Source organism: Hyla sarda, chromosome 12, assembly GCF_029499605.1.
Source record: "Hyla sarda isolate aHylSar1 chromosome 12, aHylSar1.hap1, whole genome shotgun sequence".
Taxonomy (NCBI): Eukaryota; Metazoa; Chordata; class Amphibia; order Anura; family Hylidae; genus Hyla; species Hyla sarda.
The window spans coordinates 63,679,607-63,704,584 of record NC_079200.1 but is presented as its reverse complement, the minus strand read 5'-3'; the positions used below and the strand labels follow the sequence as shown (position 1 = coordinate 63,704,584).

The 24,978-nt window shown below is 44.6% G+C and overlaps 2 protein-coding genes across 20 annotated transcripts in view; one reads left to right on the top strand and one right to left on the bottom strand.

Annotated features, from left to right (window-relative positions):
- Positions 1–868: 868 nt before the first annotated feature.
- BIRC7 (baculoviral IAP repeat containing 7) lies at positions 869–22,019 on the bottom strand. 12 transcript variants are annotated; one of them, XM_056547583.1, is made up of 11 exons: positions 21,881–21,997; positions 16,977–17,119; positions 14,527–14,599; positions 9,078–9,700; positions 7,987–8,086; positions 5,498–5,579; positions 4,938–4,983; positions 2,755–2,940; positions 2,213–2,284; positions 1,814–2,025; positions 869–1,049 (listed from the first exon to the last, which is right to left on the bottom strand). In XM_056547583.1, the coding sequence occupies exons 2-10, from the start codon at positions 16,987–16,989 to the stop codon at positions 1,826–1,828; spliced, it is 1,395 nt and encodes a 464-aa protein (XP_056403558.1). In that variant the 5' UTR covers positions 16,990–17,119; positions 21,881–21,997; the 3' UTR covers positions 869–1,049; positions 1,814–1,825. The 12 variants fall into 12 exon arrangements, with proteins under 12 accessions (XP_056403558.1, XP_056403562.1, XP_056403560.1 ...); XM_056547587.1 differs by having other exon boundaries at positions 2,216–2,284; XM_056547585.1 differs by having other exon boundaries at positions 21,849–21,909.
- The window catches only part of YTHDF1 (YTH N6-methyladenosine RNA binding protein F1), a 26,729-nt gene continuing 23,677 nt past the window's right edge, over positions 21,927–24,978 (top strand). For 2 of the 8 annotated variants that reach the window (XM_056547582.1, XM_056547577.1), the window contains exons 1-2: positions 21,927–22,304; positions 23,709–23,852. Coding sequence is in view for 7 of the 8 variants with exons in the window: in XM_056547577.1 (XP_056403552.1) it covers positions 23,847–23,852 (6 nt within the window). In the remaining variant the exon portion in view is untranslated. The remainder of the gene's footprint in view (positions 22,305–23,708; positions 23,853–24,978) is intronic. The other 6 variants (XM_056547576.1, XM_056547575.1, XM_056547579.1 and 3 more) reach the window with 4 other exon arrangements.

Below are 24,978 nucleotides of genomic sequence, written 5' to 3'. Positions count from 1 at the left end.
GGCAGCAATGGACACCGCACAGCACCACACCAGTGTGAACAAGGTGTAATAGCTCACTTACCATGCTCTCCCAGTCAGACTGGGAGGCTGCTAGGAAAGAAATGGCCCTTGTGTAGCTAATTACTACTTATATAGGGTTGGGCTGAGGGGGTGGGGAAGAGTGCAGCACATGTTCAAAAAAAAAAAAAAAAGGGGGGGGGGATAGAAAACAGTGTGAATTTGGGTAGAAACAGACATGGTGCACATCTACATAGGTGGCCTTGACGTGGCAAGTGGGCTTGTACTTTTTGATCAAAAATGTATACAACCAACCTGTTTTTGATATTATGCAATCAGATCATTATACAAGATTGTAGATTTGCACCATGTCTGTTTTCTACCCGAATAATTTACATATTATTTTATTATATTTATTTAATTATATTTATTTTATTTTATATATTATATTATTTCCCAGAATGCCTGAACAGCTGGGAGACCCCTGCTGGTCAGCATAATGCAGTGGGTGCAGCCATATTGTAGACCACCAGTGTACCCCCAACCAGGGTGCCTCCAGCTGTTGCAAAACTACAACACCAAGCATGCCCAGACAGCCGTTGGCTGTCTGGGCATGCTGGGAGTTGTAGTTTTGCAACAGCTGGAGGCACCCTGGTTGGGGGTACACTGCTGTAGACTGTCTTGTCTAAGCTGTAGCCTAAGGTCAAAAAGCATAAAGCCAGATTTGAGGCAACACTGCCCCCTAGTTGTGATAAACCGATCACGCAGGACCTAACAGGTGATGCTTCACAATCATGATTGTAATATCTGCAGGATGACATCTGTAGTTTATTTCAGGAGCAATGAAGGGTTTGACGCAGGCCAGTCTAGGTATAAAACACTTTATTGCAAAACATCCCACAGCATCATATTAGCGTCTCACTTTATTTTAAGCAAAAAGAATAAATAAAACCCCTTTATAATATTCTGTACAGGCCACAGTCATGAATGCAGAGGCTGAGAGACCAGCCCATTGTCCAGGCGCCTGCAGCTTATAGGATCCCACATGGTACCTGTAAGAGAAGGACAATGTAGACATTACTACAAGACCCCCACAAGCTGCAACATTGCTCCCTGATGATTGGTATCATTAGATTAACCCCCCCAATTGTAGTAGAAACTTAAACTACAGTAAAGATTGGGGGGGTACGCACACAAGTGAAAGGTTTATTAGTGCCATTCTGGGTTTGTGGAAAGCCTGACGACATTAAGGGATTGTCATCAATTAACTGTAGGACATACACAAACCACCACAATGGAATACTGAAGAGGTTACCAGTTTGGGAATGAAGCTTCTTTAAACAAGCAGTGCTGGCTTTTCAAAACAGTCACCAACCACAATCCAAAGCAACACAAATTGTGCTGTCCTGAGCAGTAGTGTTTAGCCTCATTTCACCAACAGCAAGCAGAGATAGTGAAAACAAAAAAAAAAAAAAAAAAAAAACATCTATATATCAGAACTAGTGATGAGCGAACTTACTGTAAATTCGATTCGTCACGAACTTCTCGGCTCGACAGTTGGACTTTTCCTGCATAAATTAGTTCAGCTTTCAGGTGCTCCCATGGGCTGGAGACTCTTTCCTAGGACTGTATCCACCTTTTCCAGCCCACCGGAGCACCTGAAGGTTGAACTAATTTACGCAGGACAAGTCATCAACTGCCGAGCTGAGAAGTTTGTGACGAATCGAATTTACTGTAAGTTCGCTCATCTCTAATCAGAACTTAAGTTTGTACAGTTATTAACATAATATATCACTTTGTGCAAAGGTTTGCTCACCTGTTGAAGACCTCAGGACATGAAGGCCCGTACGCTGCCTCTGATCGTTGCCCTGCAGATCGGGCAGTGTCTAAGATTGGGGGCACAATCCATACAGACCACCAGATGGCCACATGGCACAAAGACCATAGACACATCCTTGTCCATACACACTTTACACATTCTCTCCTCCTTCAGCCTCCGGAGCTGCTCTTCAGTGCTGAGTGGAACCTCTGCAGAGAGAAAACACAGTCATACTGCAGCTTACAATGTCAGCAAGACCCATGAAATAGCCACCCCTCACTCCATGGTTAACTACAACACTGCCCCCCTGTGGTCAAGAACAAGTTGATAATACTGAACCCTATGAACAAGAATACAACTACTTGAATACTGCCCCCCTATGGACAAGTACTGTACTACCTGGTTCTTTTGGTAGTTGGGGCTCTGTATTTGCCCTCTGTGCTGGAGCTTCAGGAATCCTTAAAAAGTCTGGAGGAAGAACAATGGTTACAGCAGTACACAAGGCTAGAAGAATATTTTGTTAAACTAAAACCCATTTCTAACAGCACAAGTTCATCTACAACATAAATCCAAGACCTTTCATTTCTAGTCACATCCAGAGCTGCTGCTTCTCCATCACCCTACAAATGGCTGCAACTGTTTGAAGTCTTCTCCTGCAGCATCATTGACAATGGCTTCTGATGCAGCCCTCAGTCAGCTTTACATATGGCACATTGACCACACACATATACATATAGTTTTGCATGTCCTGCTTAGGCAGAGCATAGCAGCACCATGATGAATGCAGCTCTGGAAGGGACTAGATACAGGAATGCAAACTTTAATACAATCAAAGCATTTGCAAAGCAATTCATATGGAGTCATACATGCAAAACATCACACCACTCCATCATACATTGTCCACACAGGCCAACACTTTGCACAGGCTGTGTATATACCTGTTGTGTGTGCCTGTCTATCCTCTTCTGCCTGAACTAGATCATGGACCAGGTCAGACACACAACTGTAAGGGGCCCCAACCAGCAGGAAGCGACTTTGAACCAGACTGGCCACCAAGTTTTCATCGAATCCCATCTGCAGAGCAGCCTGGGCTATGGATGACTGAAGGAAGTCACCAGGAGAATCTGCAAGGGAGGGGTTAATAAAGTTACTGGAACCCCCCAAAAAAGTCAGTGCTCACTGACTATGATATAGGGCAAACTCTGCATGATGAGAAATGGGGTAGGGGAAATGTGAACAGAGAGGCAAGTGTCCCACTGAAGCCAAAAGGCAAGTTACTTAAGGCATTGTCTTAACCATGGGGACTATACCAGGATAACAATGATAAGGAGCAAAGTCTGAATCTGCCCTTGAGCAGAGATCATTTCACCCCAGGTGGAGGGGGAGATTTGAAGCTACTATAACATATGTCTACCCTAAAATAAATGGAGCAGATGGCCAGGGAGACGTGAGGGAGCATGTATCCTGGCATCTGTTACCAGCTATAAACACATTTAGGGGGTCCCATTTACAATAAAGGTAGGGCAATATAGCAGATTTAGTGTGCACAATGAAGAGAAGGCACCCCTTATTTTCAGGTTACTCTGTGCAGGCCTACACAGATTATACCCCAATATAGTCTCAGGATAAAAACCTTACAGCCCTTAAAAGGAGTAGTCCAGTGCTGAAAAACTTATCCCCTATCCTAAGGATAGGTGATAAGTTTCAGATCGCGGGGGGTCCGACCGCTGGGGCCCCCTTAACCTCCCGTACGGGGCCCGGCTCACTGGCCAGATAGCGGCTGTCGACCACTGCATGAAGTGGCAGCCAACACACCCCCACAATACATCGCTATGGCAGAGCCGAATATTGCTGAAGGTAGCACCCCTGCTCTGCCATAGAGTTGTATTGAGGGGGGAGTGTCAGCTGCCGCTTCGTGTGGTGGTCAACATGCCCCCAGTGGTCAGACACCCCCCCCCCCATGATCTGAAATTTATTTCTCCTTTAAAAGGGGTATTCAAGGTAAACTTTTATTTATTTATTTATTTTTTTAATCAACTGGTGCTGAAAGTTAAACAGATATGTAAATCACTTCTATTAAAAAAAAAATCTTAATCCTTCCAGTACTTTTTAGGGGCTGTATACTAAAGAGAAATCCAAAAAGAAATACATTTCCTGACCACAGTGCTCTCTGTTGACCATTTTAGGAACTGTCCAGAGCAGCATATGTTTGCTATGGGGATTTTCTTCTCCTCTGGACAGTTCCTAAAATGGACAGCAGAGGTCAGCAGAGAGCACTGTGGTCAGGACATCACAGGAAATGCATTTCTTTTTCGGATCTCTAGTTTACAGCTCCTAAAAAGTACTGGAAGGAAGGATAAAGATTTTTTTAATAGAAGTGATTTACAAATCTGTTTAACTTTCTGGCACCAGTTGATTTATAAAAATAAAATAAAAAAATATATAAAAAAGTTTTCCTCGGGAGTACCCCTTTAAGACTGTCAGCTTGAGTGCTGCATTCATGTGAATGTACCCCAAAGCTACCTGCACCAGGCACAGCCACACAGGCTGCTATGTATGGGCAAACATTGATGTTTCTACAGCAGCATTTCCCAGCCAACTGCTGTCTGGGCATGCTGGGTGTTGTAGTTTTGCAACAGCTGGTGGCACCCTGGTTGGGAAACGCTGGTCTACAGTATGGCTGCACCTACTGCATTATGCTGACCAGCAGGGGTCCCAGTGGTTGGACCTTTACCAACAGTGTTTTAGTCCTAGAAAATCCAGGTCTAGGAAAAGTCATTGTATTTACAGAATGAGGAAATTAAGTCTGACCTACATCTCTGGCTGCGTAATGTGAACGTGTGTCTATGTCCATATTTTGTATGCAGAACCCAGCCTATTAATTATGATGCTGTTCAGGACAGACCTGCATCTTTAATACAGACCCAAATACGCAGAAGTGTTTAACATTAACTTTGAAATATATTGAGAAAATTATGTTGTAGGTAGGTCTCCAACTATTGAAAGACTACAACTCTCAGTATGCAGGTGTTTGAGACTATGAAAACCACATCCTAGATACTTTCAGCACTGGCTGTCAAATTGTTGGCCTCTGTGGTAGAGACAACAAAAACGCACTCACCACTGGGGCTCCCTGGGCTCCTGTCCACAGACCTCTGAGATTCAGGCTGTAGAGATCAAGAATTATAGCGTTAACCTAATGTTGTCCATTTAAAGGGGCAGTCTTTCCCTTCCATATGCACCTGTATTAGCCGATGTGACTTGCTGACCATTGACTTCAATGGCATCCACAGATTACCCTAAAGAAGTTATTTTTTTGGGTGTTACGTGGATGATCATCAGATGGGTAGCCAGCACAAAATAATCCATTTATCAGAGGTACTCAACCCTACTCTCGACCAAGTTTTAGCTTAGTCTATTGGTTTTGCTTGGGTTATTTCTATAACCTCCTACAGACCTACAAAATTGAATACATTGACCTACTCCCTAAAAATTAAAGGCCATGTCAAAGCAGTTTTAGCCTACATTTTTTCCTGCATGGCCACTTTGTGATGCAGCCTTGTTCATGAGCAATATTAAATTATACAAGTGGTTTCCTATAGAGCTTTCTGGCCATACAGCCAAAAGGGGGACTTCCATTAAGGATATGTATAGTATGGGGCCAGCCATTTAAGGACTCACCGTAGTTTCCGGACTACTGAATAAAGCATCCTGTACACTGCGGACATAGGCCAGACCCATGGACTGTATGAGGAATTCACATCTGCAATGAGAAACTGGGGTCAGGGTAAAGTTCCATTGTTGCACACCTAATTCATGCATTATGAGAGGACTAAAATAGGGGAAAGATTGTCTAAAATGTGGGAAGCACTAGGAACAATGAGGGCATTAGTTCTTGTTTATGTCACATCGCCGAGTGGTGCTCAGCCAATGTTCCTCTAAAGGGGTACTCCACTGGAAAAAACACACACACACACACACACACACACACACACTAACTTTTTGGCAGGAGCTGATTTAAAAAGTGTAAGATTTGTAAATTACTTCTATTAAAAAAATAAAAATAAAATGAAATCTTAATCCTTCTAGTACTTAGCTGCTGTATTATCCACAGGAAGTTCTTTTCTTTTGGAATTTCTGTACTGTGACCACAGTGCTCTGCTGACACCTGTCCATTTTAGGAACTGTACAGAGCACGATAGGTTTTCTATGGGGATTTGCTCCTACTCTGGACAGTTCCTAAAAATGGACAGAGGTGTCAGCAGAGAGCACTGTGGTCAGACAAAGGAAATTCAAAAAGAAAAGCACTTCCTGTTGAGCATACAGCAGCTGATAAGTACTGGAAGGATTAAAATGTTTAAATAGAAGTAATTTGCAAATCTAACTTTCTGGCACCAGTCCAAAAATTTTTTTTTTTTATATAAATCTATATCTATCTATCTATCTGATTTATATAATTTCCAGTGGAGTATCCCTTTAACCGCAACCTTCCCTCCACCAAATTAACAGTGTCAAGGAATCCTAGAGTCAAAACCCTCATTCCTGGAAAGCATTTCCACTTCAGCTTAGGAGTCAGAATAAATGTAGATTTGGTCAAAGTGCTATAAAAGCTCAAAGTCTGTACTTTCCTACCTTTGCAGCGCCTGGTGTCCAAAACACTGCTTTTCCTGGTGCTATGGTCAAAACATAACATTGCAACTCATCACTGCGGCTGGACATAGCTGCAGCAATTGATAAATTGAGCAGCAATGAGATTTATTGACCACAGCACTAGTAAGGGCAGCATGCAGGGCTGGCAAGGTGTTTCGTTCAAGCAGGCAGCCTGGGCACATTTTTTAAATATTTTTTAATATTAATATATTGCTGGACAACTCCTTTAAAGGGGTAGTCCAGTGGTGACTCAGTGGTGAGCAACTTATCCCCTATCCTAAGGATAGGGGATAAGTTTGAGATCGCGGGGGGTCCGACTGCTGGGGCCCCCTGCGATCTCTGTTCGGGGCCCCGGCTCTCGGCCCAGATAGCGGGTGTCGACCCCCGCACGAAGCGGCGGCCGACACGCCCCCTCAATACATCTCTATGGCAGAGCCGGAGATTGCGGAAGGCAGCGCTTCGGCTCTGCCATAGAGTTGTATTGAGGGGGCGTGTCGGCCGGCGCCTCGTGCCGAGGTCGACACGCCCCCTTCCCGTGGGCTGTCGGGGCTCCGTACAGAAGATCGCAGGGGGCCCCAGCGGTCGGACCCCCCGCGATCTGCAACTTATCCCCTATGCTTAGGATAGGGGATAAGTTGCTCACCACTGGACTACTCCTTTAACTCTATGGTGTAAGATGCCATAGGACTCTAATCACTTTTGGTGGCAATCTGACATGAAACGCTTTACAACAGGCTTGCACTGATCCGACTAGAGGCCTGAAAGATTTGTACAATTCTGAAAGGCCCTTGTTCAGCACTCTTTCTGGAAATCTCTACTTTAGACAATGTAGACTGCTTTATCCCTACAGCAGGACTGGAACTAGGCTTAAAGACAAGGGGGGAGATTTATCAAAGCTGTCTATATCACGCATCAATATAGACCAAACTACAGAGCGTTAGGCCGGTCTATTGTGCGCTTCATTTAACAAGGCGCACGGCTCTTTATATATTCTGCGCACAGACTTCAGGATCTATGGTTTAGACTATTTAAACCTGCTCCAGCATGGTCTGACATTTCTGCGTACTTTGGGCCAATGAGACTTGTTGCCGAAAAGTCGCTTTTGATAAATTCAGCACCAATGCATTTTTCCCATCTAATATAGACTAGAAAGCATCATGGACTAAAAAGCCTCTAGAGCAAAAGTTGCAGAAGTGTTGCACATATTTAGACTGCGACTTTGTGTGACAAATTTGGATGGCAAAAAACAGTCTAAAGACCATGATAAATATCGGCCACTGATTATTAGGTACATGTGGCACTGACTAGAGATCGCTTACAAAAGGTTCTTTCCCCAGGAAAAGAGGGCTAGACTTGTTCATGAACCTATTGGCTTGAAGACCACATGTGACCTAAATCAACCAGTTAGCTGTAAAGCTAAAGGCAAGGCATGTGAACACATCAACACCTCAAAGTCCAGAAAACCTGTAGCAACGGAACACGACATAGGCTTCAGACCCTTGAGCTTCTTGTGGACTTACCTTGGGAACCACTTTGCGTGCTCTTTCCATGGGTCGTCTCCCCGCTCCCAGTTCCTCAGTCCCCCATCACAGTGAAAACATTTGACGTTATCCCGGTGTCCTGTACAAGATGGGAGAGGTTAGAAACAGACCTATAGAGCACCTTCCCAGTCACATGACCATTAACCCTTTTTTGCAGTCCCAATGACCCACTAGTGAGTTCTTCTCAGTGACAGTCACATGCCCTATACCCGTCACCTGATTGCAGGTTACGCTCTTCAATACAATGATCTAGTGTTATCTCATGCAATTTTCTAACACTTTCAAGATCTGAATGTAATAAAGTATGTTGCTATTCAATGAAGCAAAGCAGAGCCAATAAACCATATAAAAATTGATTCCGTCACACTGCTGATCAAGGGAAGTGACAAAACCATGTGACCACAGGCCAAGCTATAAGTTCTATGGGGCATTATGTAGTCTCAGCACAGCCAGGATATACTATATAGTTCAATGGTCTCCAAACTTTGGACCTCCAGCCGATGGCTGTCCGGACATGCTGGGAGTAATCGTTTTGCAACAGCTGGAGGTCCACAGTTTGGAGACCTAGGCTATAGGCGACATCACATATGCTATGGGGCCCAATGAGAAGTGGAGGCCCAGCTTAAACTAGACCCTTCCCTCCTATGGGCAGTGTGATGCCCCCTGTTTACATATAGAAAAGACCACAGGTAACTGCTACATTGGATGGAGAGGGCAACAAATGTGGGGGTGTCCTGTCATACACCCACAAGCCACCAGGGGCCCCATATTTTTTGTTAGAGGGCCCTTTGCCCACTACAAGATGTCACTTTTCAGGTTTTTTGCTAGTACATAACATTTCTTTTACGAGCTAGATGTAGCAGAGGTGAATCAGTCATTTCATTACAACAGCCCCTTTGACCTTTGGGTTCATGCCCATAGCAAAACTTACTCTATGCCCATTGCGTGGAGAGTCTTCACTACAGTAGCGTTATGAAAAGATGCCCTTTGCTCCATGTCTCTGCTTATCCATTATTTTTTGTAAAGGCATCAAAGTTTCCAGGGAAAAGAATAATGGATTGGACACTTACCAGTGTAGAAGAAGCCTGCCCGGGCCAGGACATCAGGGGTCACCTCGGCATACGGAGGCCAGCTGCTGTATGTTGCCAGTCTCTCCCTTTCCTCCATCATTTCAGGGTACACTGCATGCCAGGCCTCCTCCTCTTCCTCAACAGGAAACCTATTCAGTTGTCCGAGAATCTGGCCGTCCACAGAGTCTCTGCCAGCTGAAAATTGGATATTGCCCACTTCTCTGCCAAGCACAAAGGGGCATGAAGGAAAGAACTTCCGGTGCTCATTGAGTGCTTGGTCGCCAGGTTCCCAACGCCTTAGGACCCCTCCACAACAGAAGCATTGTACCCGGTCCTCAGGGCCTAGGTAGAAAAAGCCTGCCCTGGCAAGGTCCTGGGGGGACATACTACTGGATCCAGGCCACATTGTAAAGGTCTGTAACCTGGTGGCTTCACAACGCATACTTGGCGTCACCACAGCAGCAGATGGCTCTGGCACCATTACAGAAGGACTCCAGGAGCCCAGGATGTGCCTGATCACCTCGTCCTCCATCGACAGGTCCATTCCACTTCTGCAGTGTGCCCTGTGCCCGATCAGTGGGCTGGAATTCCAGTGCCAACGGCTCATTGCAGCAGGTGATCTTCTGGAAGAGAGGGAAGAGAGTCAGCATCACATGAGGCCAGGCCACTCACCGGGGCACAGAGCAGTCACAAGGCAGAGGGTCGCATTTACCTGTACACATAAGAGACACCCTAGTCATATGGGGTAGAGGGGGGGCTCCTATGCTCCAGGGCGCCTCCAGCTGTTGCAAAACTACAACTCCCAGCATGCCCGGACAGCCGAAGGCTGTCCGGGCATGCTGGGAGTTGTAGTTTTGCATCAGCTGATGGCACACCGGCTGGGAAACTCTGCTCCAGGAAATTTAGCTTTCCCCCTGCCAAATTAAAGATGCCACACAACTTTGAGACTCCAGAAAGGCAGCTGATGAGAGTTGTGTCTTTTAGTGCTCACCATTCTTGACGAAGACCACCGAAGGTCTACCCGATATACCAACATGACACCAGGACTGCAGACCCCAGAAAGGACAAGGGCAGAGGCTGGTCACCCACATTAGACTTGTGTACATAGCCCGGCCTCTCTATCCTGTATTTAGAGCTGATTCAGCTGCAGCCACACAATAGGCACCAGAGCGGTCACATGCCTATACTGCATTGCTATTTTTTTTTTTTTTTTTTTTTGCCAGCATTGAAAAGGGACCCGATTTCTTCCAGCTGAGGGTTTGTTACAGTTACCTCAGAATATTGTGTAGACTGCAAAAAGACAACCCGGACTTATAAAAATGTATTAGGACACAAGATGGATGTAAAAATTAAGATTATTATTTTTATTAGAAAAACTCTTAATGGTGATAACTAAGGAAAGGGGTCAAATCCTGCAGGAACTGAGTTCCTGCACTTTTTCCACAGCAGGAACACCATTCCTATTAGCAGGACCAGCCCTTTAGTGGAAATAATGGGAGAGTTCCTTCACTTTTTTCCCCCTAGGACTTGACCCCTGTATAAGGACTATAGTCAGTTATATTCTTGCACATAGGGGGTAGTATTATAGTGGTTATATTCATCTGCACATGTTAAAAAACGTAAAACATTTTTACCCACCACAACTATACTGGAGCAAATGTAATGGTGACCGGCAACATTTATATGGGAAGCCTGTACAACCCAATGGTCTGCCAAGAGTTCTAGTTAAAACCTTAGCGATCTTAAAGGGGTACTCCAGTAGAAAACTTTTTTTTTAACTAACTGGTGCCAGAAAGTTAAACATATTTGTAAATTACTTCTATTAAAAAAAAAAAAAATCGTAATCCTTCCAGTACTTATTAGCTGCTGAATACCACAGAGGAAGTTCTTTTCTTTGTAACTCAGTGCTCTCTGCTGAGATCATGACCACAGTGCTCTCTACTGACATCTCTGTCCAGAGCAGCATATGTTTTCTATGGGGATTTTCTCCTACTCTGTCCATTTTAAGAACTGTCCAGAGATGTCAGCAGAGAGCACTGTGGTCATGATGTCAGCAGAGAGCTCTGTGGTCCAAAAAAGAAAAGAATTTCCTCTAGTTTTCAGCAGCTAATAAGTACTGGAAGGATTAAATAGAAGTAATTTACAAATCTCAGTGGCCAGAAGAAGCACACATTCACGTGTGAAACAGCCGGCGTAGCCTCCGAGCGCCCATCTACCTGCGCCTGTGCTGAGACCCAGCTTTCCGTGAACCGGACTCCCACACAGAGCTGTCTCCGCTGAGCAGAGAGTGCGCGTACGTGCTTCCTTCATTGTATTTATTGATACTTCATATTGCACCCCGCAGGAGACGTTGTAGACCACCAATACGACGCTGTATCTCTACTACAGGTGAAGTAACCTTCCTGTGTGCCCTCTCCTTTCCTGCTTCTCCCTGCTTATAATTTACAAATCTCTTTAGCTTTCTGGCACCAGTTGATTTAAAAAAAAAAAAAAAAAAAATTCCACCCGAGTACCCCTTTAATATTGTATGAGTGGAGTCAGTATGAGCCAAAGCCAGAAGTGGATTCAGCAAGGAGGTCAACAACAGGCCCAGTAGTCAGTCAATAAACAAGCAAATAGTCTTGACAAAATAAAAGACATAAGTACCGTATTTTTCGCCGTATAAGATTCACTTTTTCTTCCCCAAAACTGGGGGGGGGGGGAAGTTAGTGAGTCTTATAAGGCGAATACACATCAACAGCTGGGACCCACAGCTAATACAGGACATCACCGATCGCGGTGATGCCCTGTATTAACCCTTCAGACGCGGCAATCAAAGCTGACCGCCGCATCTGAAGCGAAAATAACACTAACCCGGCTGTTCTGGACCGCCTCAGTGAAATCGTGGCGTCCCGAACAGCTTACAGGACACCGGGAGGAGCCTTACCTGCCTCCTCGGTGTCTGCTCCGTGCCGGGATCCCCCAGCATGGCCGGCGCTCTCCTTCGACGTCATCACGTTGTCGCGCACGCCTTCCCGTCATCCAATAGGAGCAGCGTGCATAGCGACATCATGGCGGCGACTGAGAGCGAGGATACCGGGGAAGCAGAGACGTTCCGGAGCGACGGGGACACCCCGGGAAGCCGCGACAGCGATGGAGGGCGACATTAAGGGCAGCAGTGACGGGTCCAGAGCAGCGGGGACACGTGAGTATTACCCGTTATACCAGTGGTCTTCAACCTGCAAATGTTGCAAAACTACAACTCCCAGCATGCCCGGACAGCCAACGGCTGTCCGGGCATGCTGGGAGTTGTAGTTATGCAACATCTGAAGGTCTGCAGGTTGAAGACCACTGTCAGAATCTTTATTTTCTAGATTTTTTATCCTATAAAATTAGGTGCATCTTATACGCCGGAGCATCTTATATGACAAAAAATACAGTAGACCCCTGTTTAATAGGGGATGTGCAGTGAACAAAGGGTTACATGAGCCACTGAAAGAGGTGAACCACAAGATCAGGACTTATAAGAAAGGACCTTCTACATGCCACATCCATTTTGAATCCACGCTTGTCTTTAGCACAAGTGAAAAACTGCAACATTTACCCCCAAAAAATGCTGTATGAACCCCCCAATTAAGAGAAACATATACTCAGCAGGAGCGCCACCTACTGTACACCACGGTGACCCTCACATCATTACACCAGCACACATGTCAGACTTACCACAAACTAAGCTTCTAGCAGCAGATAAGAGGACCAGGTGGGGGATTTTATACAGCAGGTATCCCAGCTGGGTGGGATCACATGATCCTATTAACCCCCAAAAGGCAGGAAAAACAAACCCATGGCCATATGTGCAGGTTTGTGTTATCAAAACCGGTGCAAAAGGAAAGGTGGAGCAGCTGTGGGGCCGGGCATGCTTGGAGTTGTAGTTTGCCTACAGCTAAAGAGCCACAGGTTAGTCAGCATTGCTATGGATGATGTAGAGCAGTGGCCTTCAAACTGTAGTAAAACTACAACTCCCAGCATGCCTGGACAGCCGTTGGTTGTAGTTTTGCAATATATGGAGGTCCACAGTTTGGAGACCACAATTAATGGATGTTTAGAGCAGTAGAGCCTGGTCAATACTCCTTAAAGGGGTACTCCGGTGAAAACCTTTTTTCTTTTAAATCAACTGGTGGCAGAAAGTTAAACATATTTGTAAATTACTTATATTAAAAAATCTTAATCCTTCCTGTACTTATTAGCTGCTGAATACTACAGAGGAAATTCTTTTCTTTTTGGAATGCTCTCTGATGACATCACGAGCACAGTTCTCTCTGCTGACGTTATTATAATAATAATAACGCTTTATTTATTGCTGTCCTTAGTGGGATTTGAACCCAAGTCCCCAGCACTGCAAGGCAGCAGTGCTAACCACTGAGCCACCATGCTGCCCTTAGTATACATCTGCATGGTTGCTAAAATGGACAGAGATGTCAGCAGAGAGCACTGTGCTCGTGATGTCATCAGTGTTCCAAAAAGAAAGGAATTTCCTCTGTAGCATTCAGCAGCTAATAAGTACTGGAAGGATTAAGATTTTTTAATAGAAGTAATTTACAAATATGTTTATCTTTCTGCCACCAGTTGATTTAAAAGAAAAAAGGTTTTCACCGAAGTACCCCTTTAAGGTTAGGGCTGCAATGCCACAACAATTCTGCAAAAACTGCATAGAGGTGGCTCCTGGGTAGAGTCCAGATTTTGGGTATGAAAACGTGATACCTGTGATGTATAGATATGCGATAGTACTGGTATTTCATTTATTACTTGCTATTTCCAGAGTTTCTGCTTGTTTTCAGTAAATGCTAACATTAGAATAAAAAAAAAAAAATATATAAATAAATATATATATAATATTAATGTCAGTACTTCTAGGGTATTGTTACCCAATCTGTGGTTCTCCAGCCGGTGCATAACTACAACTCTCAGCATGCCCTGATAAATATATATCTTAATAGATTTAGGAGTTTATTCCTCTCCATTTTCAAGATTTTTGCTTACTATCGGTGAACCTTAAAGGGGTACTCTGGTGGGAAAACATATTTTTTTTTTTTTCAAATTAACTGGTGCCAAAAAAGTTAAACAGATTTGTAGTTTACTTCTATTTAAAAATCTGAAGCCTGCCGGTACTTATCAGCTGCTGTATACTACAGAGGAAGTTGTATGGTTCTTTTCAGTCTGACCACAATTCTCTCTGCTGACACCTCTGTCCATGTCAGGAACTGCCCAGAGCAGGAGAGGTTTGCTATGGGGATTTGCTCCTACTCTGGACAGTTCTTGACAGGGACAGAGGTGGCAGCAGAGAGCACTGTGGTCAGACTGGAAAGAACTATACAACTTCCTCTGGAGCATACAGCAGCTGATAAGTACTGGAAGACTTAAAGTAGAACTCCTGCGGGAGTTTTTGTTTATTTTTTCTAATTCTGCTTACCTCCAGTGCTTCCGCAGTGCCTCAGATGTACTGCTCCAGTTCCCTGCACCAATCGTTTTCCTGAAGCTGTCATCTACAATAGAACTGGGTCTAAGTGTGTCATTCTGCAGCTTAGCGAATCGCTGATCACAGTGTCTCACCTCAGCCAACAATTTACTGATCTGCGGTATGACATATTGGGTCTAGCTGCTTCCGTAGATGACAGCAAGGCTACAGCTTCAGTAAGACAATAGCTGTGGGGGACCGGAAGCACCGCAGATGTTTATATATATATATATATATATATATATATATATATATATATATAAACATACACCACACAATAGGAGGAATTTGAATAAAACATTTTTTACAAAAAAAAAAAAAAAACCTTTCACCGGAACTCTAAGGGATAAATATTGACTACAGACAAAATGATTAGTTCTGATGGGATCTCTTCCCAAATCTTCTCTTCCTAACATTTAGGGTATGTTCACACAAGCGGACCCACAGCGTATTTTACGCTGCGGATCCACTGCTGAAGGAACCCTGCATGGTGGCTTTACATGTGCCTGCTCGGAGGCAGCAATACGAGCAGACACACCGCGATGTGCGAGTCGCAGTGTGCATGAGCAGTATACTCGCACATCGCGGCAGCTCTCGGCCTAGCTTATGGAGCAGGGGGAGCTGCCACAATGTATGCAAGTACACCGCGCATGCGCGGCGACTCGCACATCACTTCAGTGTGTCTGCTCGTAGCGGTGTATTGCCACTCCGAGCAGGCACATGTGAAGCCTTCATGCAACGGTCCTTCAACGGCGGATCCGCAGCGAAAAATACGCTGTGGGTCCGCTCTTGTGATCGTACCCTAAGCATACGTTCTCACGAGCTGCGGATCCGCCACAGAAGGACCGCTGTATGCTGCCTTTACAGGTGCCTGCTCGGAGCGGAAATATGCCACTACGAGCAGACACACTGCGATATGCGAGTTTCCGTGCGCATTCACAGTATACTCGCACATAGCACCAGCTCTTGGTCTAGCTCATAGAGCAGGGGGAGCGGCTGCGATGTGTGTGAGTACACCGCCCATGCGCAGCGACTTGCACACCGCTTCAGTGTGTCTGCTTATAGCGTCATATTGCCGCTCCAAGCAGGCACATGTAAAGGCAGCATACAGCGGTCCTTCAGCGACGGATCCATAGTGTAATACACGCTGGGGATCCGCTCGTGTGAACTAATCTAGTTTTGGTTGGTTGGTTGAAATGTCTATAGATTTTTGATGAAAATGATTATTAAATAAAATTAACACTGCTGCAGCATTCCAGTGGGGAAGATGGTGATAGGAGTCACTAGGACACTCATAGCATAACTTCACCACAGGTGTCCTAGCGCTTTAAGGCCTCTAGGCAATAGGCAGCATCATGCCTGTAGCCACTAAAGGCCGTAGGCGTCTCTTCATCATATGTGTCCCAAAGGTAGAGGTAATCATTGCTTTTAGTGGCTTTAAAGGGGTACTCTGGTGGAAAACTATTTTTTTTTTCAAATCAACTGGTGCCAGAAAGTTAAACAGATTTGTAAATTACTTCTATTTAAAAACACTAATCCTCCCAGTACTTATCAGCTGCTGTATACTACAGAGGAAGTTGTATTTCTTTCTGGAGTTCTTTCCAGTCTGTTCACAGTGCTCTCTGTTGCCACCTCTGTCCATGTCAGGAACTGTCCAGAGCAGGAGAAAATCCTCATAGCGATCCTCTCCTGCTCTGTACAGTTCCTTGCTTACACAACTTGCTCTGGAGCACACAGTGTCTGATAAGTACTGGAAGGATTAAGATTTTTAAATAGAAGTAATTTACAAATCTACAACGTAATAGACATAGCACTACAATTGTATCCAGCAAGGTAGAGTGTCCAGGTGTAATACCTTTAAAGGGGTACTCCGGTGGAAAACTTTTTTTAATGAACTGGTGCCAGAAAGTTAAACAGATTTGTAAGTTAAAAAATCTTTATGCCCCCAGTACTTATTAGTAGCTGTATGCTACAGATGAAATTCTTTGCTTTTTGAATTTCTTTTTGTCTTGTCCACAGTGCTCTTTGCTGACACCTCTGTCCGTGTCAGGAACTGTCCAGAGCAGCATAGGTTTGCTATGAGGATTTTCTCCTGCTCTGGACAGTTCATGATACAGGCATCAGGTGTCAGCAGAGAGCACTGTGGACAAAAAAGAAATTCAAAAAGAAAAGCATTTCCTCTGTAGCATACAGCTGCTAAAAAGTAATGGAAGGATAAAGATTTTTAATAGAAGTCATTTAAAAATCTGTTTAACTTTCTGGCACCAGTTGATTTAAAAAAATAGTTTTCCACCGGAGTACCCCTTTAATCCTTAATCAGGAGCTATGGGGGTGGATGCTCATTCAAATGATGCACAGAGCGCTAAATTCAAATGTGTATGAATAGACGAAAGGATAGCACTCACCTCTGGGGAACATAAATCTTCTTTATTGCTTGTGCTCAGTAAAGTGACAAGGTGCAACAGACTGCGGGCGAGGATGCCGGAGCGCTCCCGACACTGGTGACAGCTGTTTCGTAGGATTTACCGACTTCCTCAGACCTCCAGACCTGTATGGAAATTCTTTTCTTTTTTAATTTCTTTTTTTAACTAACTTTTTGAATGAATTCGAGTCCTTTTTGACGCCTATAACACTTTTATTTTTCCGTATACATAGCTGTATGGCTAAGTTTCCACATGTTTTTTTTTTCCTGCGTTTTTTTTTTGTGTGAAAAAAATTACTGAAAAAATGCCAGTGGAATTTCTTGCATCTGGCATTTTTGCATTTGAGTGGAAATTGCATTTTTGGCCCCTTTGGTGTTTTTTTTCAAAATTTGATGGGTACCCAAATGAAAAAATAAAATAAAAAAGATGCAGAAGTGAGGAAAAAAAATTGATTTAATTAAATTTATATTTTTTATAACAAAATTTTAATACATGTTTGGGTAGGGAACTAAAAATGTAGCCGACAATAATAAAAATGTAGTGTGTGTGTGTGTTTTTCACTTTTTATTTTTTTACATTTTTTAGGTAGTATTACTACTCCCAGCATGGAACACACACTGTTCCATGATGGGAGTAGTAGTTCCTGTACTAATAGACAGATTTGAATAAAAATTTTGTTATAATAAAGATACATTTCATTAAATACAATTTTTTCCATCACTACTGTATCTTTAAAAAAAAAAAAATTGTTAATGGTGGCCTACGAAATTTTATTAAAAAAGGTATCTCCATCACTATTTTGGATCACTGTAGTCCAAAAAAAAGAATAAAACCGCCTGCAAAAACGCCAAAGTTAAAACCCAAAGTTAAAAGCTAACATCTAGCCGCAGCGTTTTTTGGGTGTAAAATTTTGGCGTTTTTCTTGGCGTTTTTCCCCAAAAATACCAAATGGAAACTTAGCTTACGGGTGCTCATTCTTTGCACAATGATCTGTATTTTTTTTCGGTACCATTTTTTTTTATGAGACTTTTTGATCACTTTTTAGTGATATATGAAGTAACCAAATATCTATTTTTACGTATATATACCATTCACCATGTGGTTTAACATTATATTTGAATAGTTCTGACATTTATGCATGTGGCAATACCACAAAAGTTCATTTTTTGTTTATATTATTTTATTTAAAAAATTGGAAAAGCTTGGTGATTTAAATGTAACGGAAAAGGAAAGGGGCTTATTCACATTTATCAAAAAATAATAATTCACATTTTATTTACAATTTTTTTTGTCCCCATAGGAAACTATTACAATGTTTAAACTGCACACACTGAACAATAAATACCACAGTTCTAGTTTATTGCAAAAATATCTCCCTTGTGTCATATTGACACCCATAAGGGAGTGCAAAAAAATCCTGTCATCAACAGGGGAACTCAATAATATTATTAAGGGAGTAGTCCGGGGGTGACCCGTGGTGATAAGGGGATAAGTTGCAGATCGCGGGGGGCCCCCTGCGATCTCCTGTACGGAGCCCCGACAGCCCGCGGGAAGGGGGAGTGTCGACCTCCGCACGAAGCGGCGGCCGACACGCCCCCTCAATACAACTCTATGGCAGAGCCGAAGCGCTGCCTTCGGCAATCTCCGGCTCTGCTATAGAGATGTATTGAGGGGGCGTGTCGGCTGCGGGGGTCGACACCCGCTATCTGGCTGGAGAGCCTGGCCCCTGTACAGAGAGATCGCTGGGGGCCCCATCGGTCGGACCCCCTGCGATCTCAAACTTATCCCCTATCCTTAGGATAGGGGATAAGTTTTTCACCACTGGTCTACCCCTTTAAACACCATTGAAAAGAAGAGTTCAAACTGCACCTATGTAAAAAATATATACCGTATTTTTCGCCGTATAAGACGCACTTTTTCTTCCCCAAAACTGGGGGGGGGGGGGAAGTTAGTGCGTCTTATACTGCGAATACCTGCCGCCATCAATGGCCGGGACCCGCCGCTAATACAGGACATCACCAATCGCGGTCATGCCCTGTGTTAACCCTTCAGACGCGGCGATCAAAGCTGAACGCCGCGTCTGAAGCGAAAATAACACCAACCCGGCTGCTCAGTCGGGCTGTTCGCGACCGCCGCGGTGAAATTGCGGTGTCCCGAACAGCTTACAGGACCCCGGGAGGGGCCTTACCTGCCTCCTCTGTGTCTTCTCCGTGCTGGGATCCCCTGCAGTCTCCTTCGACGTCATCGCGCACGCCGTCATCCAATAGGAGCGGCGTGCGTAGCGGCGTGATGACGGTGACGTGATGTTAGCGACTGAGAGCGTGGATCCCGGGGAAGAAGAAGTCCGGAGCGTCGGGGACACCACGGGGACGCGGCGACAGCGATGAAGTGACATCCAGGGCACCGTTGATGGGTCCGGAGCGGCGGGGACACGTGAGTATTACCTCCTATACCAGTGGTCTTCAACCTGCGGACCTCCAGATGTTGCAAAACTACAACTCCCAGCATGCCCGGACAGCCAACGGCTGTCCGGGCATGCTGGGAGTTGTAGTTTTGCAACATCTGGAGGTCCGCAGGTTGAAGACCACTGTTGGATGCAGAATCTTTATTTTTTTAGATTTTGCACCTATAAATTGGGTGCATCTTATACGCCGGTGCGTCCTATAGGGCGAAAAATACAGTACATCTTTATTAAACACATATTCAATTAAAAACATGTATCATGCAGCAATGGAGAAGGGACAAGGATGGGTATCCAATACAACAAAAGGGGCAATAAATGGTTGCTCAGAAAAATATATTCATATAACCGCTCATGATCCAACTGAAAAATTAATAACGTGTAAACATTCAAAATCTCAAATACAGCAAAAGTATTTCCTTGATAATATACATGCATTAGATATGGGCTTGTGTCAGTATAGTATATCTATGGGGATAACCATTAGTTATTCCCACCCAGAGCTCAAAATATATTTACCATAAAGTGCAAATGCATCACATGGATGAGATAAGTATTGGGTAAATGCAGACATAGGGGGAGATTTATCAAAACCTGCGCAAAGGAAAAGTTGTCCAGTTGCCCATAGCAACCAATCCAATTGCTTCTTTCATTTTGCAGAGGCCTTGTTAAAAATGAAAAAAGCGAGCTGATTGGTTGCTATGGGCAACTGGGCAACTTTTCCTCTGGACAGGTTTTGAATAATCTCCCCCATAGTCCATACAAAAGAAAATGAGCGATCACATCAGCGTACTGGTATATCCTTACCCATGTGGGAGAGCAGCCACCGCCCCGACCCCTATGATCGTTTCGGTTTCCCTTTCTCAAGAGGCACTCTTGAGAAAGGGAAACCGGAACGATCGTAGGGGTCGGGGCGGTGGCTGGGTGGGAATAACTAATGGTTATCCCCATAGATATACTATACTGACACAAGCCCATATCTAATGCATGTATATCTATGGGGATAACCATTAGTTATTCCCACCCAGCCACCCCCCCCCCCCCCGACCCCTATGATCGTTTCGGTTTCCCTTTCTCGAGTGCCTCTTGAGAAAGGGAAACCGAAACGATCATAGGGGTCGGGCGGTGGCTGCTCTCCCACATGGGTAAGGATATACCAGTACGCTGATGTGATCGCTCATTTTCTTTTGTATGGACTATGCCTGCATTTACCCAATACTTATCTCATCCATGTGATGCATTTGCACTTTATGGTTAATATATTTTGAGCTCTGGGTGGGAATAACTAATGGTTATCCCCATAGATCTACTATACTGACACAAGCCCATATCTATTGCATATATATTATAAAGGAAATACTTTTGCTGTATTTGAGATTTTGAATGTTTACAAATGTTATAAATTTTTCAGTTGGATCATGAGCGGTTATATGAATAGATTTTTCGGAGCAACCATTTATTGCCCCTTTTGTTGTATTGGATACTCATCCTTGTCCCTTCTCCATTGCTGCATGATACATGTTTTTAATTGAATATGTGTTTAATAAAGATGTATATATTTTTTACATAGGTGTTGTTTGAACTCTTTTTTTTCTATGGTGTTTAACACACTGAACAATGCTATGCCATAGAACAGCACTGATTGGTGTTATTGGTGCTTCATTGCTATAGGCTGCCTTCCGATTGGATGATCTAGAGGCACGTAGGAACCCTTCCTCCTTCCTTTTAGCTGATCAGGATACCGACATTTTTATCGAGGAGGTCCCGATCAGTCCCACTGAGCTACCAAATATGTGTCATTTTTAAGCTGATCATTTTTGATCCAAATAGCCCTTGGCCAAAAAATAGTTTCCCACCCCGGTATAGGGGATGCTATTGTCTGCTGGTCAACAAAGCCAGTACCTGAGTGATCATCACATGACCAGGACACATTCCTATCCTGTGGGAGGATTTTTATTCAGTGACAGCAAGCATCACAAAAATAGCAATGAAACACGCAGTATGATCCTAGCCTTACAGGTTTTAAGGGTTTCCACATATGCGACAATGGCGTTAAGGGGTTAAACTGTGTCACAGTGTTAATGGTTGACAATAGTGGACTGTCCCTTTAATGTCAGCTCCATGAGGGAAAAGATATCATAGAAAAAACGTCCGTGAATTCCCAACCTCGGCGGGGAGATTTATCAGAACCTGTGCAAAGGCAAAGCTGACCAGTTGCCCATAGCAACCAATCAGATCGCTTTATTTTTAAAAAGGCCTCTGAAAAATGAAAGAAGCGCTCTGGTTGCTATGGGCAACTGGTGAACTATTCCTCTGCACAGGTTTTGAAAAAGCTCCCTGGCCGAAGAATAGAATCATAAAAACTATTCAGAATCCACTAAAGAATGGCTGACCATCACGTGGTGGGCCGTTCTCACACACTCACTTCCGCTCCCACGCCTGACGTCACTTCCGCGGGGAATACGCGCTGACTGCCAATGGCCTGAGAAGCGCCTGCGCAGTGGCTTCCGTCCCCGGCATGCAACGCGCTGCTGCTGACGTCAGCCGCACTCTGCCCAGTCCCTGCCGCCATTGGTGAGTGTGGAGCCTGTAACTCCCGGGCCAGGCCTGAACCGAGACACCGAGCGGGCCCCGGCTGCTGACCCGTACGCGAACCCTCCCAACCAGGCCTGGAAGTGACGCAGCGAGTCCGGCGCTTTCGAACCGAAATCTGCTCCGAGTGACCGCCTGAGGCCTATACCCGCTGTTCGGGCTCCGGCCTGTAGTGAGCCGCCCGCCCCCTCCGGACCGTGTGGATTCTCCGTATCCGCTCTTCATGAATGATGTCTGCCACAAGCGTGGACCCGCAGGTGAGCAGGATGTGAGGCGCCCGCTCCACGCCGCCCTCCGCGGCCTCCTCCCCAGTCATCTGCCCCGCGCCCCCTCCCTCCATCCATCCCGGCTGGATCCCATCCCGCCCCCTCCCCATCACCCCGGCTTCCCCATCACCCCGGCTTCCCCTTTCTCTCTGTAGATGTAGCAGAGCCGAGGGTGTCACCTGGCACAATCCCCTCAGCTTCTTTACATTTCCAAGATCTCTGCTGGCTGTCAGTCAATAAGAACACGCAGAACATCTGTGCTGGCTTATTGCTAATCACAGCTTAGGGTTTGTTACAGTGTGCCAGTCTAGAGATATATAAATCGTAGTAGACTCCTCTGTGTACACCCTTAAGATTGTGTCAACCTGCTGAAAGCAAGCAGAGATGTGGAGATTAGTTATTTGTACCTCTTGAATTTTTTTTCAAATCCAAAGCTTTATTTTAAGGAGCATCAGGTGATGCATTCAGCTCTACTCCGCTGTATCTCCCATCCTTAGGGATGTTTGCCAATCATCTGGGCATGCTGGGACTTGTAATCTTGCTACAGCTGGAGGCACATTAATTGGGAAACACCGGGGTGTTTGGTCAGATCCTACCTGTTATACTGTCGTCCCCCCCCCCAAAGCTGTGACTCCCCCAGAATGTTGTCCGGGCATGCTGGGAATTGTAGTTTTACAACAGCCGGTGATCACTGCTATAATGTAACCCTTTCTCCCCACACCTGGGCTGTTTTTGGCATATAGATAAAGCAGAGCCGGATGTGTCATCTGGCATAATAGGGGGGGTTATGAAAAACCTGTGTAGAGGAAGTGGTGCAGCTGCCCATAGCAATTAATCAGATTGCTTCTTTAATTTTGAAAAAGGCCTCTAAAGTTGCTATGGGCAACTGCACCACTTTTTCTCAACAGATTTTAATAACCCCTCTCTCCCCCCCCCCCCCCCCCCCCAATGTCCCTTCTCTGGTAAAAACACTGCAAGGGCTTCTGATATCTGTATCTTGAAGATTTAAGCTTTTTTTCTACTATACTTTCAATTCCTTACTATTTCAAAGATCTCTGCTTGCTGTCAATAGAAAGGAACACATTTCACATTCAGATGTAAAAAAAAAAAAAAAAAAAATCTGAGCAGACATAATACTTTTCATGTCTAGGAGATTGTTACTTTGTTCCCAGTCTAGACCAGTGTTTCGCAACCAGGGTGCCTCCAGCCATTGCAAAACTACAACTCCCAGCATGCCCGGACAGCCTTCGGCTGTCCGGGCATGCTGGGAGTTGTAGTTTTGCAACAGCTAGTGGCACCCTGGATGGAAAACACTGGTCTGGTGGACAATACTCTTAGAGCTAAACACATAGCAGCACAAATCTCCTGTCTTAATAGTTTGTTACAATGTATCAGTGCAGGTAAAATGCTTCGGCTTACAGAAGACCGTCTAGATTGCATAAACCTGTAGCACACCCTCAGCTGTGAGAAGTATTTGCAGAGGGCATTTACCCCTATCTCGGGATTGTATGACAGCAAGCAGAGTTCTTGAAAATGGAGGTAAGTGAACACGAGCATATTAGAAAGTTTGAGATTATTTTATTATACTTGTGTAAAGCGAATAAAGTGCCAAACTTATTGGAGCTACTGTTTAGCTCTGCTGCTCTATATTGAAGCATGGGGTTACATAGGGGCAGACTGGGAAATTGGATGGCTAGATAGAAGAAAGGATAATTTCCTAATTTCTTAGCCTGCTCCCTATTTATTCCCATCCTACAGTAACTGCTTAAACGTAATAGAAAACTGTAACAGACATGTCACTTCTACCGCGCAGATGAAGCAGAGCTGAGCTGGTGACTGTTCTGTGGTTTTAGTTAGGAAAATTTAATTGCAGGGCACTACACACACACACACACACACACACACACACACACACACACACACACACACACTTAGCTCTGCTACATCTTTTTGTATTCCCAAATGTATGATAAAACTTTGTAGCCTTAAGCCAGCCCCACTCCCCTGTAGTTGTTTACCATCTAGAGATTAGCGAATTTACAGTAAATTGGATTCGTCACGAACTTCTCGGCTCGGCAGTTGATGACTTATCCTGCATAAATGAGTTCAGCTTTCAGGTGTTCTGGTGGGCTGGAAAAGGTGGATACAGTCCTAGGAAAGAGTCTCCTAGGACTGTATCCACCTTTTCCATCCCACGGGAGCACCTAAAAGCTGAACTCATTTATGCAGGATAAGTCATCAACTGCTGAGCCGAGAAGGTCGTGACGAATCGAATTTACTGTAAATTCGCTCATCTCTAGTACCATCCCTACTCAGTATGTACAGCCATCATCATATACCATGCCAAGTGTATGTAATCCGGAGCTTGTGTGTGTGTGTATATATATATATACGCACGTATGACAGTCAGGTCCACAAATATTGGGACATCGACACAATTCTAACATTTTTGGCTCTATACACCACCACAATGGATTTGAAATTAAACGAACAAGATGTGCTTTAATTGCAGACTGCCAGCTTTAATTTGAGGGTATTTACATCCAAATCACTATTTAAGGGACCAAAAGTAATGGGCAATTGGCTTCTCAGCTGTTCCATGGCCAGGTGTGTTATTCCATCATTATCCCAATTACGATGAGCAGATAAAAGGTCCAGAGTTAAT

Excerpts from the sequence above, each read along its gene's own strand:
- BIRC7 (XM_056547583.1), bottom strand. Across the intron at positions 5,580-7,986 it reads CACGCAAAGTGGTTCCCAAG|ATGTGAATTCCTCATACAGT; the intron begins GTAAGTCCACAA and ends TTCTCATTGCAG. Across the intron at positions 2,941-4,937 it reads GAGCCCAGGGAGCCCCAGTG|ATTCTCCTGGTGACTTCCTT; the intron begins GTGAGTGCGTTT and ends CCTCCCTTGCAG.